The sequence below is a fragment of the Xiphophorus maculatus genome, chromosome 6 (assembly GCF_002775205.1).
Source record: "Xiphophorus maculatus strain JP 163 A chromosome 6, X_maculatus-5.0-male, whole genome shotgun sequence".
Taxonomy (NCBI): Eukaryota; Metazoa; Chordata; class Actinopteri; order Cyprinodontiformes; family Poeciliidae; genus Xiphophorus; species Xiphophorus maculatus.
The window spans coordinates 9699130-9712165 of record NC_036448.1 but is presented as its reverse complement, the minus strand read 5'-3'; the positions used below and the strand labels follow the sequence as shown (position 1 = coordinate 9712165).

Here is a 13036-nt window from a genome sequence, read left to right as displayed (position 1 = left end):
GTAAAATAATCACTCGGGTAATACGTAGGTGAACAATACTAAGTGTTTTGGATAGAACTGAAGGGCCTTCAACTAAATATTAGTCTGTCCACCTTTGCAAGCAGACTTCTGCAGGTATTCTAATTTTAGCATATTGTATTGTGAAAGATTTGTTTATTTTACATTGAATAATACAGGATATATATCCAAAACATATGAAATGACTCACGGTCTCATTTTATTACAACATACAAAAAAACAGGCCTTTCACCAGAAGTATACCAACTTGTACAACCAATTTAGGAATCCTGTCACAGACACGTACTGGGTTTCAAGCTAGTAAACATACAACTAAGTTTACTTGGGGTATTTAATATATAAACCGTTGTAGAATGATGCATATGTTGACAATCTCTCCTAACAGTCATACTGTTAACAAGTTTCCCTGCCTGACATCTGTATCTCATGTTGGAGTTGCAGAAACATCCAATTAACACCGACTGATGACAATAAGCACCAGATACAACAGCTCCGCACACAATAGCAGCATTTCTCAAATGCTTGTCTGAACTTATCCTTGCATGGTCATTATGGACTGTTTTATAATTAGTCCACTAATGAGCAGGAGTATGTAACAAACAGCTGGTCTCAACTTCTCCTTATGCAAGCAAACTCTGACAGAACCAGAGTTTACAACAGTGCTAATGACTCTGAGGCTGCAGGGCTTATTATAAAAGCCTGATAAAAGTTGGTTGGAAGTTTCAAGTTTAAACTTAAAACTAATGTGGAAGTGAAAACTTTCAAAACATACATAATCTCAGTCCTCACATTTACAGATATGAGAAGATAAATACTTCTCATATCTTTATCTTTATCTTTTAAAATAAAATCATCTTCTATGGTAGCTGCATAACTTAGAATATGTGTCATTTATTGCAAATACTTTATACAAGAATTTATACAAAAATTGTGTAAGAAATATGCAACACTCTCATATCTTTTGGTCTTTTGCTTCAACACACACAAATCAACTTACTGGTTTAAGTCCAGACCTTTGGAAAACTTACTGACATGCCAAGTAGGTAATTCAGGTGTGTTGGAGCAGGGATGCATCCAAAAGTTACAAAACAGTCACACTTGAGGTCCAGAGTTGCAGACTCCTTGTATAACATTTATTAGAGGTATTTGGACATTTTGCTACTCTGTGCATAATGTCTAGAGTCCTGGATAAGAAGGACGGTCAGAGAAGATGGAAACTTCTGCGTTGATGTGGTCATTTGCCATGATCTCTAACAAGGTTCACTGGCACATTAGAAAAGCTTCACATTGCAAACAAGATGCTTTTTTGTGTAATTATCCTTAGTTTCACACCAAATCCACTTCTTGCCTCTAAAAAAATGTTTGGCAAGTAGATAGTGTCTGATTGTTGTTATGGGAACTTGAGGAACCCACGATGCCACTCATGGCTCAGTTTTTTGTCATTATGCTTTATAGATGCTTTTACCTTGCTTCCTGATTCATAATGTGTGGAGAGGATAAATATGGCATAATGGCAAGTGCCTAAAATAACTCGAACCAAGAATCATTTCAAACTTTTACCTCAGGGAAAGAAACTTTTCACTAATGAAAAGTTTTTGAAATCTAAAAATAACTTCAAGTGTGAATTAACATAAAGGTGTCAGTTCCATTTATTTTCAGCAATAGTCAAATCTATTGCAAATTTAGTTAAAAATGTTGTATAATGGTTGCCTTTTTATAAGTTCTGAACAGTAAGCTCTCGCAATAAGGCTTTCTATGCTTTTTCCCCCCAGAACAACCAATTAATTTCACCATGATATGTATCATAATGCAAAATGTTAAAAAAAAAAAACCCTTTATTAGGTTTGATTATGCAGAAGTATAGAAAATGTGGAAACCCCCTCACTCTAATGCATCTTGCCAACAAAAATACTCACTTTTATGTATGTAATTATATAACTTTTAATAAACAGTTCATGGGGCAACAAGCCACCATTAATGGGTTAGTTGTATGCATTCATCCGAAAGCATCACCACACGGATGTGAACGCTCTAATGAAATTATTGTGTGTGCATGAATGCTGAACACGCACAAAGCTTTTCAAAACACTGAAAAATAAAATGTATTAACATGACCAGACCTTCCCATAACCAACATGAAGTGAATACAGAGGGAAACGGAAAGCTCTTTTTTTCTTTTTCTCCTCCCTCCGTCTCCTTCTCACTGTGAAGCTAACACCACCTCCTGCCCACCCTCGGAGCCGGGAATTGAATCTTAATTACCTAGAGGCTCCGTCTTATGTTTCATGGATGAGTTACCTCATTTGTTAGTTACATCCTATACTCACGCTCCTCATGCTCAGTGCCTGAGAACCCTTGTTCGTCGTGTGAGCCGAGTTAATGTTTCAAAGACCCACTCTAATGGGTTGCATGTCGAATCTAACATGGTATTGATGTGCTAATTCTAACCGCTATCTGAATTTCATTATGAGAGATCAACTCTGAAGGTTTGCAGATGCATGGAGTTGACGCACATGAACTTGTTTAACCCATTTTAATTTAGCATATGTTGGTTACCAGTCCACCGAAGATTTAATAAGGTACTGTTTGGTTTAGAAACAACAAAAAATATATCCATCATTCTATTCCAGTAAGTCATTATGTAATGCTTTTTAAAGTTATTAACAATTACTTACTAAATTGTTAGTAAGTAACAATTTTATGCACAAACCTTTGCTCAGCATCGTCTGTTTTCAAATGTACATTTTAAGCAATTTTGTTTTGATTTAATTTGATAATACCATGCCACTAAACATGGCAAAAAAAATTTTCTTGAGTTATGGAGGAAAGAATAATTCTGTGATGCTGACCGTCACCCACCTTCTGCTGCACACTGCTGGTCAGACGGCTGAATGAAGGCAACTACACTTTTCCCTCATGAAACTAAAGGAGAACCACATGTTTTTTTATTGCTGTTTTTATACTACAGTAAACAGGTCAAAACATTTCGCACAATTACCAAGACATTACTACTTACCTGAAAACGACTTGAATTAACAGGCCTTGATTTTAGATTTTTATTAATAGTGTTAAAATTATAATAATCGGTGTTCTAGAATTTGTTTATCATTTATACATTTTTATAGTAATATCATTAATTGTGACATTTTATTAAAAATGAATGCAAATTTGTCTTGTAATAAATTTTTGTATTTCTCTTTACAATAAAAAAAATGCAATTTCTAATCATGGTTAGAAATGATATGTGAGAAAATCCTATCCCCTGAATTAATCCATGGATAAATATTCTGTTCATATCTTTATGAAACATAACGCAAAGTGGTTTTGGTTGCTTCTTGGAAATGAAAATGAAGAAGTAGTTTATTTTGAAACAAACTCTGGCATTAAGGTCAGTCAATAAAAGATTAAAAGCAACAGCAGGACCATTAGTTTCCCTAGAATTCATTATTACTGGATTTTGGTGCACCAAAAGCTCCAAGTTGCTGGCTAATGATGTGATCAAAGTGACTTTCCTCTGCAAAATCCTGAAAAGTTAATCCATGATAGTCATAAAAAAACAAAAAAAAACTGGCAAAAGACAAACATAAAAATCAAATCTAAATTGTGACTTTGTGTTGCTCTAGCCAAGAATTATTGCCATATAAACATAAAAATGGAACCTGTGCCATTTCACTTGAACTTGTCCAAAGTATTACTAATATCATCAGTTCCCTTCATCTTGTTTTGTGTGGTTTTATTCAAGGAAAGTAGGTTGACTCTGAATAAAGGTTTAGGAAAGTGGAAAAAGTCTGCAACCAAATGCAATTCAGCAGAGTTCAATTTCAGTTATTAAAGGGTGGGAGGTTGGAGAGGTGATGTTAAATCGACTTTATTTTAGCCTTACATCAAGTTAAATATATTCCCTCATCAGAACCATATCTGAAGTGTTGGTTTGGCTCTTCCATGCGTGTTTGAAAAGTCCTTGAATCTCCTGAGGGGTTGCTAACTGCTTGCTCATATAAAGTCCTGCCTATTTTCACAAAGCTCCTCCTTGCAGTCTCCAAGCCGAGCTGCTCCCCCAAGCCTTCCCCGCTCAGCTCCACTAGATTAGCGGCAGCAGCAATTAGCAAACTATCTCTCAGCCCATCAATCCTACTAACAATGGAAAGGCATTGTTGTGATGACATGCTGAAGATGGAGTATCAGAAAGAGTAGGAGGTTCTTAAAGAGGCAGAGGCCAATTTCAAGGTATCAAAATTGCAAAGTCTAATTTTTTTTTAATCATGTTTGATATATAGAGTATTTTTATAACAACTTAAGGTAACATAGTTACTTGATTGTGCTATAAAATGGAACTATCTGCCTGAAAAACACATAATACTGCCCTTGTCTAAAGAACTCTAATACATTAAATACACCATTAGCGCAAAACCAATTAACATTAAGATTTATTATTGCAGCAAATTATGTGCATGATACCAGTATTTCATAATGTAAATGTGAAAAGTTTAAGATGTTGTTATAATTTTTAGTACACTGTCTCAAAGTTTATAAAAGCATTATGACAAAAAAATAAAAAATAAAACTAAAAATATGGATTCAAAAATGTTTTTTTTTTTTTTTTTTTCTGAAAGCTGGCCTGGTTACCAATTTCACAGAATCAAAGGTGTGATGTTCCTGAAGTTTTCACACCTTTCAAAGACATCTTGCCTTCCATAACTGAACATCGCCTCCTCTACTGAGAAAGAAAACAGCTTTACAGCAGAGAGCTTTAATGTTACTTGTACATTGTGAGTTGGCTTTGATAATCTACTTTTAAATTGTTAAGTTTTGTGTGCAAAATTCACTTCTTCACATTCGCAAATCCTGTTTTTAGTCTTTTTGTCTTTCTCTGTGAGAGACTTAAACCAGCTCTTATACACACAGTCTTTAGCACACTGAATACTTCAACATATTTTAGAAAAAAAAACAACAAAAAAACAAAAACAACTTTACTGGAAAATAAAACAGACTTACTTACTGTCCGAGTATACAAATTGCCTCAAACTTACAAATTGCCTCAAACCTACAAGAAAATTGTGAAAGAGGCCCAGTAAAAAAGTTAATCTTAATTCTTAAGGCCCTGGAAAGAGTGGATGGCATCATAGGTCCAAGAGAAGGTAAATAAAAAACAAATAAAGCTTTTTACCAATCTTTACCAGGTGATCTAATAAATGCTAATTGCACTGTCTGATCAGTAACAGAAACAGAAAGGAGCCACAGAGGGAGGGAAAACCAATAGACAGAACTCAGAAATTCAAACATTTGCTATGTAGATTTCCTTTTGCCATCTTTTTGCAATCATTTTGCATTCCAATTTCTCTCATGTGCAGCTGTTGCCAGTGTGTAAATGCGTAACTGTAACTTGTGTGCTCCCAAAAATTAGATTAAACTTTGATGAGCTTCTTCACACAACCATGCCTCTGGCAATACAATGTATGCCTGTTCTGTCCCTCTGCCTGCTGTGACATTTTCAGCTCACTTCTCAAACACAACCCTCTGAAAGTACTACAGGATTATTTTCTGGATAAATAACAAAAAAGCTAGCTTACTGATAAAATCCACAATGTCAGCGCAATGAGAAAAGTGCCTCACGATTCACGAGCCGCTTTTGCCCTTTTTCCTTTGACACCCCGCTTGTGCATCTTCATAAAGTTTTATTATCGAGCAAAAGCGCAACTTTGCAAAATCAAGTGCTGTCAAAGTGAGTCTAAATGAATGCACAGAAAGCCTGTTTACCTCTCTTGATGTCACTCAGCAACTGTTTTCCTGCACAAACTGCGGCTCGCACACAATTACCTGAGCTCTACAGGGAAACACAATACGCTCGCAAAGAGCGAGGCAAGCTGCCAGAAACCTGTTTCCAATTAAATCCTGCATACACCTTCCAAGTCATTAAGAGGTGAGCTGGTAATGTGTTGAGATGTGGCAAAGCAGAAACCCCCCCCCCAAAAATCGTCAACCAATTAAGAGAGCGACGCCCGACTTGTTCTGCAGCGCAGCTAATCGTTACATCACACACCTGTGCCATTCTTTCTATGGTAGATAGTTTTGATGAAACGGCCCAGCATGTTGTACACCTGATATAATCTCTAGCAGGGAGGCCCAGCGATGCTGAGGCACAACTTTCATCCGGACAGATGCCGTCTACTTTTTTCCCATATGTGGGTAAGTTCACCGTACACCAGCTTCAAGCATGAAACGTCAAAAAGATGCTAGGCTAGATTTTACCCTATAACAATGAAAGGGCTTAAAGGTAAGAAATACAAAGGACACCATTTGTTTGTGTTCAGGGAATTACGTAATTTGTTGAAGCAAAACAGTACTTAGTTTCTTACTTTTTAAATTTTCCTTATTATGGTTTATTGTCAAACATTAATGGGCTAAAGATCACAAAGAAACTATGGAACTAAATTGTACTTTATGCTGATTGTGAAATGACAGCAAATGAATTAAAACTGATTCAAATTAAGTCAGATTTAGTTTTTTAAACATGACGTTCAACTGAGGTAACATTGTATGAGACACTGTTGTTCAAGAAAGTCAAATTATAAAACAAGACCATTTAAATAAAAATTAAAAAAATACAAAACATAGTTATCTAAAACAAGAGCAACAGCTCAATTGAAATTGTATGGTATATTTCAAAATATATCCAAGAAAAAACAAAGAATATACAAATCTAAGTTCGTCAAATTACTTGAAACATAAATGAGGTTTTGCTCTTTGTACCACTAAAAAAAAAAAATATATATATATATATATATATATATATATATATATATATATATATATATATATATATATATATATATATATATATATATACAGTATATATACAGTATATATATTGTGTCTTTATGAATAAAATGACATCAAGTGAGCCACAAACCAAGTAAGTTATCACTAATCATCTCTGTTTGTCGCTTTATTTTATGAGTAATTATCATTAACGTAATCACAAAAACACTTCACAGGTACACTCTGTATAAACACAGTGGTAGCGTGCAGAAGCTGCCTCCAGCTTGGCTCAATAAATCATCACCATCCCACCTGCTCCATCTGAAACTCAAATTAAACAAACTTATGCAACACGGCCCCTATCCAGCTGTCCACATCTCGACTCTCTTATTTATGTAATGCAATACAGTCGGCAGCTCATCCTTAGCTGCCGTCAACTGTGAGGCAGCAAAAGTATTTCATTGGTACAAGCTCTTAAAGTATAATAGACTTTTTAAAAAAGATTTCCTGTTGTGCTGAAAAGCCAAAAACTGGCTTTTCAACACAATAGTGTGTTTTGACGCCAAATCAAATCACCAATAAATATCATTTTCTATCCGTCGTCAAAATCTGCCTAGCAGACTGCCTGAAAACAACACCTGCACATACCTGATTCCATGAACTCCTGATTGAAGTTGTTCCAGGATGCTTTGTTCTTCTCCAGGTTCTCCTCCATTACTTTGATGTCAGCAAAGGGACAGTTGCATTCTGGGAATCTGGGAGAGCACCGGCACCAGCAGTCGTTATTGCGGCAGAGCAGCTCACCCTCCGAGTTACAGGCCACGTAGCTGAGGGCCGCCTCCACAAAACGCCCACGGAGGAACTCTGGCAGGACATCCTGCAAGCCTGACATGAAGTCAAAGGTAAAACAAATGTGTGTGAGAGTGCAAAAGCTGCAATTTCAGCATGAAAAAGAACATTCCTAACATAGCTTATTTATTTCAGCTTTATTTATTTATTTAAAGGATAATGATCCTGTGATCCTGTCCGCAGCAGGGAGCTGAAAAAATTTGACATTTTGATTCCCATGATTCATCATGTCAGATTTGATTTTTTTTTTAATTCTTAAATGGATGGATATAGCAAAACATTTTTAAGAACTGCTCCTGAATACTTAACCAATTTTTAAAAAATGAAATGGAAAGCAACAATTGCAATTTCATCTGCATGATGTTTTAACTTAGTAGCTTTAGTAGCTTTTGCAGAAATTACATGCTTAACTTGTGGGAAACAAAGTTGGAATCAATTTGCCAGCTTGAAAATATGTTACATTTCCGCTGCTGCTTTCGTGGTTTAAATTGTATTAAAACATGCGATGCTAATTATAGTGCCAAGATCTGACTGCACTGTGTATTGAGCCACATCAGAAGCTGATGTGTTTGCAGATTGACATCTCTCAGAAACCAGCAGGTAGCATGGTGAGTGAAGCTCACGCTGTGTTCCAGAAATTGTCTGTGGTCCGTTCCTGTCTCACTGATTTTCTGTATAATAATTGTTAATTTGTGTCAAATGCAGCCTCTCTCTTCACTTCACAAGCTCTTTCTGGATGATTTTCGGCAGCCAAGTCAGTCCCACTGTGCCCTGCTATGAATATGCATATCTCTTCTTTGGTATTTTCTCTTTTACTGGCATGGAAAGTAATGTAATTAGTCACATTTTCCATGTTCTATGCTTTGGCAGGTGCTTTGAGGTCTTTTTCTACTTTCCTGTGGGTTAGTTGGTGTGCATGTGGGTGGATTGTCATGTGATAGTGTATATGTGCACACACACAGTTCCAGTTCTTCACGAAGTTTCTTCGGTTTGGGAGAGACAGCTAAACAACCCGCCAGATTAAGTCATTATCTCACTCTATCCCCACCTTGATAGTGCCTCAGCTTGTTTTCTTCTTTTTTTTTTTTTATGGACTAATTGTACTGATAAGATTAGAAGTAATCTCCATATAAATTGTGTTATTATAAAACAGATTGTTTTGTTTTGAAAGTCAGAACAGAATATATAATAATTTGCAGTGACTTGCAGAAAGCTGCCTGGATGTTTTAATCAGTTTCCTAATAAATAACAAGTCTTCCTTTACAACGTGCTGAGCGACATCCATGAATGCCGCATCAGTGGAGGAGTGTGAACAACTCTGTTACATAAATGCTAAACAGGTATAGCCACTAAAACATAATGCTAAATATAACTCTACACCACAGTCAAACAATTGAAGTCGCATCCAAGGCAACTTTCAAGCAGCCTTTCGAAAAGTTTGGATGGGCATTGAAGCATCACTTGGCTGCACTGTCATTTTATACAAAATTGGCCCTGTCTGTCCAACTTGGCTATTTTTTTATTTTTTTTTAAACATTATGAAAGTGTAGACTGAGCACAAATTATTCAGCTCGGCTGTTAGCTGGGTACTTGCCTGTGAGTCATCCTCTTTTCACCTTGCTGCTTTTCACCTTTGACACACGTGTCGTTACTGCGGCAGCACATCAGTATTCAGCCGAAAGCTGGCTGTGATCAGTATGACACTCACGTCTGCCTTTCCAAAATGAGTAAAAAATGCAAACTGGAATGTGTTCGGGTGCAATTTGCCATTTTATATCACTTAGAGTGACATAAAGCCCAACAACACCATCAAGCTTTTATGAAATAAGAATGCTGTGGTAGGCTTGTATGGGTTAAAAGGCTGATTTATGGATTTTTGTTGTTTTTTTTCTTAAGTAGAAGTTATATACTGTAATAATCAAATGGAGATTAAATTAAACTACGTTTTAATGTACCGTGAAGGACAGTCTTGCACATACACATTGTGAATATTCCTGCTGGAGGATATATTTGTGTACATTGTGGTCATAGACAACACAACCTCAAACTTCAAGGAGGAGGAAAAGCCTGACCAGTCAGTCTGGATTAAATTTTATTGCCATTTTTTTTCTTAAAAATAACAAGTCTTGTATTTAAAATGTACACAACTTGTAAGTTGCCCTAAATTTCAAGCTGCTGTCATGCAGTTTCTTTTCTTGCTCTGCATATTGACTCATCTAAAAATGCATTTTATATGGGTCAGACTGAAAGTAATTAGGCGCATTTGGTGAAACATGAAATCCTGTCACATCTATAAAGAATGTGTGTCACTTATGATCTGTTTATAATGCAGATATTGGAAAAATAATGGGTGTGTGGCTACTGCCAGGAGAGAGCGATCAGTGATATCATTTTTGCATTTTGTTGCCTAAAGACCACCTGACCTTATTAGGATGGAAGGTCATTGTTTCTGGATCATCTATCAGCGAGCCAAGCGGTCAAATCAACTGAAATGATAATATTTCATGTTTCTCCATGTTATTCTGATCTTGCTTTTACACTTCCGTGTTACTCTGCTCCACCTGCCAAGTTAAATCTCTGCTCATCAGCTTCATTCAGTTCACCTGTGCCAAGCCTAGTTGTCTACCTTTCTCAAGTTCTTGAAGTTCTGAAGTTCTTGATCTCTCCTCAGTTTCTGCCTCCTTGCCAGATTATTGACTTTCTTGTGCCAGTAGTTGCCCAGTCCTTGCCCTTGTTGTCTCTGGACTATTTTCGCCTCGCCCATGACAGATCTCTACAACCTTTCTGATGGCTGGACCACGACCCACCCGTACCGTACCTGCTCCTTTTTACGAGGTATTCTGACATTCACCTCTCTATGTATGACCTTTCCCTGACTTCTAACCATGTTGCTGGATTGTGGATCTAGTTGTGAAGTAGTACCTGTGATCTTCATGGAGGAAAATTTGACTAACCAAGATGAGTATATACTCCAACAGGACTTTCTTCTTCCACATGATTAAACTAACTTTCTCAGTTCCCCAACATCCACCTTCTCTGACATTTCTGCAGCTTTCCACCTTCCTCTCCAGAACTGCAGATTAGTGAGACTGATTTATTCTCTTACATATTCCCTCTGGCAAAATCAAGTCACCAACCTGCCTCCTCTCTCCGCAGTGCTGAGAGTCAAGTCCTCTGTACTGAAACATTTCACTGCTGATCGTTCTGCAGTAAAATGCAGAAACAAATTTAATCTTTTAGCTGAAATTCTTTATCAAGATGTCCAAGCATTTGACATTCAGAGGTGAGTAAATTTTCACTAGTTTCACATATTAGAAGAATGAGGTAAAGATTATAGAGTCATTTCTGCAACATTGTTGTCTTTATGCAAATTTCATTAACATGATGCCTATTTGCAGCATATATTTACGGTGGCCGACAGGTGCAAATGCGCAGCAAAAGAGAAAACATGCAAACAAAAAAGAAGACACCCCCGAATGAAATGCAGCAAACAAAAAGAGAGACGCAAACACCCCCGAATGAAATGCAGCAAACAAAAAGAGAGACGCAAACACCCCCGAATGAAATGCAGCAAACAAAAAGTGTTGAAAACGGAAGTGCTCCAGACCACTAGGGGGAGTCAAAGAAAATAGTATTCATTTCTATGGGACCAGATGCAAGATTCTTCTTCTTCTTCTTCTTGGTATTTATTGGCGGTTGGCAACAAACTTACAGTAGCATTACCGCCACTTACCAGTATGGAGTGTGGTTCGAGATGGTCTATAAACTTTCACTTTCTACCTTTTCCCTCCATTAACTCCTGATTAAACATACCCCCACACATACACACCTGCTTATATTATCCAACTTGCTTATAACTTTATATACCCCTCTTTGATATTCTTTACACATTCACACCCAACTTGCTCTACTCATATCCTATGAAATAGCTTTGTTTTTTTAAGATACCGAATAATTATTTGAATATGTCTACTCCCGAAATCTCTCCTCAAAAATTCTATTAAATTAAACCTTTCTTTAATACCTACACACTCTCTCAGCATGCATCTTCTCTCTTCTTCATACTTACAACACTCTAAAATAACATGCTCTATTGTTTCAGACTTCTCACAATAATCACACTTTCCAGATGCAAGATTCAGAGAGATACCTTTACTTTCTTTCAAATTTCTTTCTCTGAATCTTGCATCTGGTCCCATAGAAATGAATACTATTTTCTTTGACTCCCCCTAGTGGTCTGGAGCACTTCCGTTTTCAACACTTTTTGTTTGCTGCATTTCATTAGGGGGTGTTTGCGTCTCTCTTTTTGTTTGCTGCATTTCATTCGGGGGTGTTTGCGTCTCTCTTTTTATTTGCTGCATTTCATTCGGGGGTGTTTGCGTCTCTCTTTTTATTTGCTGCATTTCATTCGGGGGTGTCTTCTTTTTTGTTTGCATGTTTTCTCTTTTGCTGTGCATTTGCACCTGTCGGCCACCGTATATATTATGTCTATTTTGCCAGTGGGCTTTCCTAGCTCTCTCTAAAATTGTTAAAGGTTCAGATTTCTAGAAATGCAATGTTGGAACTTTCTTTACTATTTCTAGAAATGATTGAAATTCAGTGAACTTACGCAATAAAGTGACACATAATGCACTAAACGTTGTTGGGTTTCTTGAATGACTGCTGGCAAAAGCAATATAAGAATTATAGCAATGACTAAAAGGAGTTTTCTATTTTCAAACATGTATTTCCACAGATTCAAACAACATACAAACTTGGTTTAATTAGAAGATATGTTAAATTGAAGGATGTTGAGCGAAAAAAAACCTTGCTGCTAGTTCAGTTTTCCCAAATCTTTTCATTTTTCCAGAATAGAAAGGAGATGAAAATAAAGACAGAAAATGATTTTTCATCTTTCCATCTTTGTGCCTCCAGGCCACCCTTTCACCGAGTTCCAGATTAATTTGCTACCTATTTCAGTCCAATTTCTAATTAATCTAAAATTGATGACATATTAATTACATGTTTCTGTGTAAAGGGAATATCAACAACTGAGAAACCAATTTAATCTGGTAATGAATCAAACAGCCATCAATTATCTTTACTAAGATATTTTCAATGTTTAACTACCTGCAGAAAATGAGCCAAGAGTCGACGCCTGGGCTAAGCAGCAGATTATTACTGAACACATTTCTGATGTAAAACTAATTCATGAAATCTTTTGCAAATGCTGTTTGGTTGGAACCATCTGCAGGTTTATATATGTGTAAAATATAAGTCTGTCTTTTCATCTAACCCAAAGAAAGGCTTCAAATAGGACAAATGCTTGGAACATTCCAGACTGCACTGAGTGATACACCTCTGTTCCAGCAGGGCTTGAAACAGTGATAAAAAAAAATCCCATCACTTGCTTTTAATCTTCAGTATTATC

At 36.5% G+C, this 13036-nt stretch overlaps 1 protein-coding gene across 1 annotated transcript in view; it reads right to left on the bottom strand.

The window, feature by feature from the left end:
• Positions 1 to 13036, bottom strand: part of brinp2 (BMP/retinoic acid inducible neural specific 2) — a 204522-nt gene that overhangs the window by 46436 nt on the left and 145050 nt on the right. Inside the window, exon 6 of the mRNA XM_023335459.1 lies at positions 7426 to 7662. Coding sequence (XP_023191227.1) covers positions 7426 to 7662 — 237 coding nt within the window. The remainder of the gene's footprint in view (positions 1 to 7425; positions 7663 to 13036) is intronic.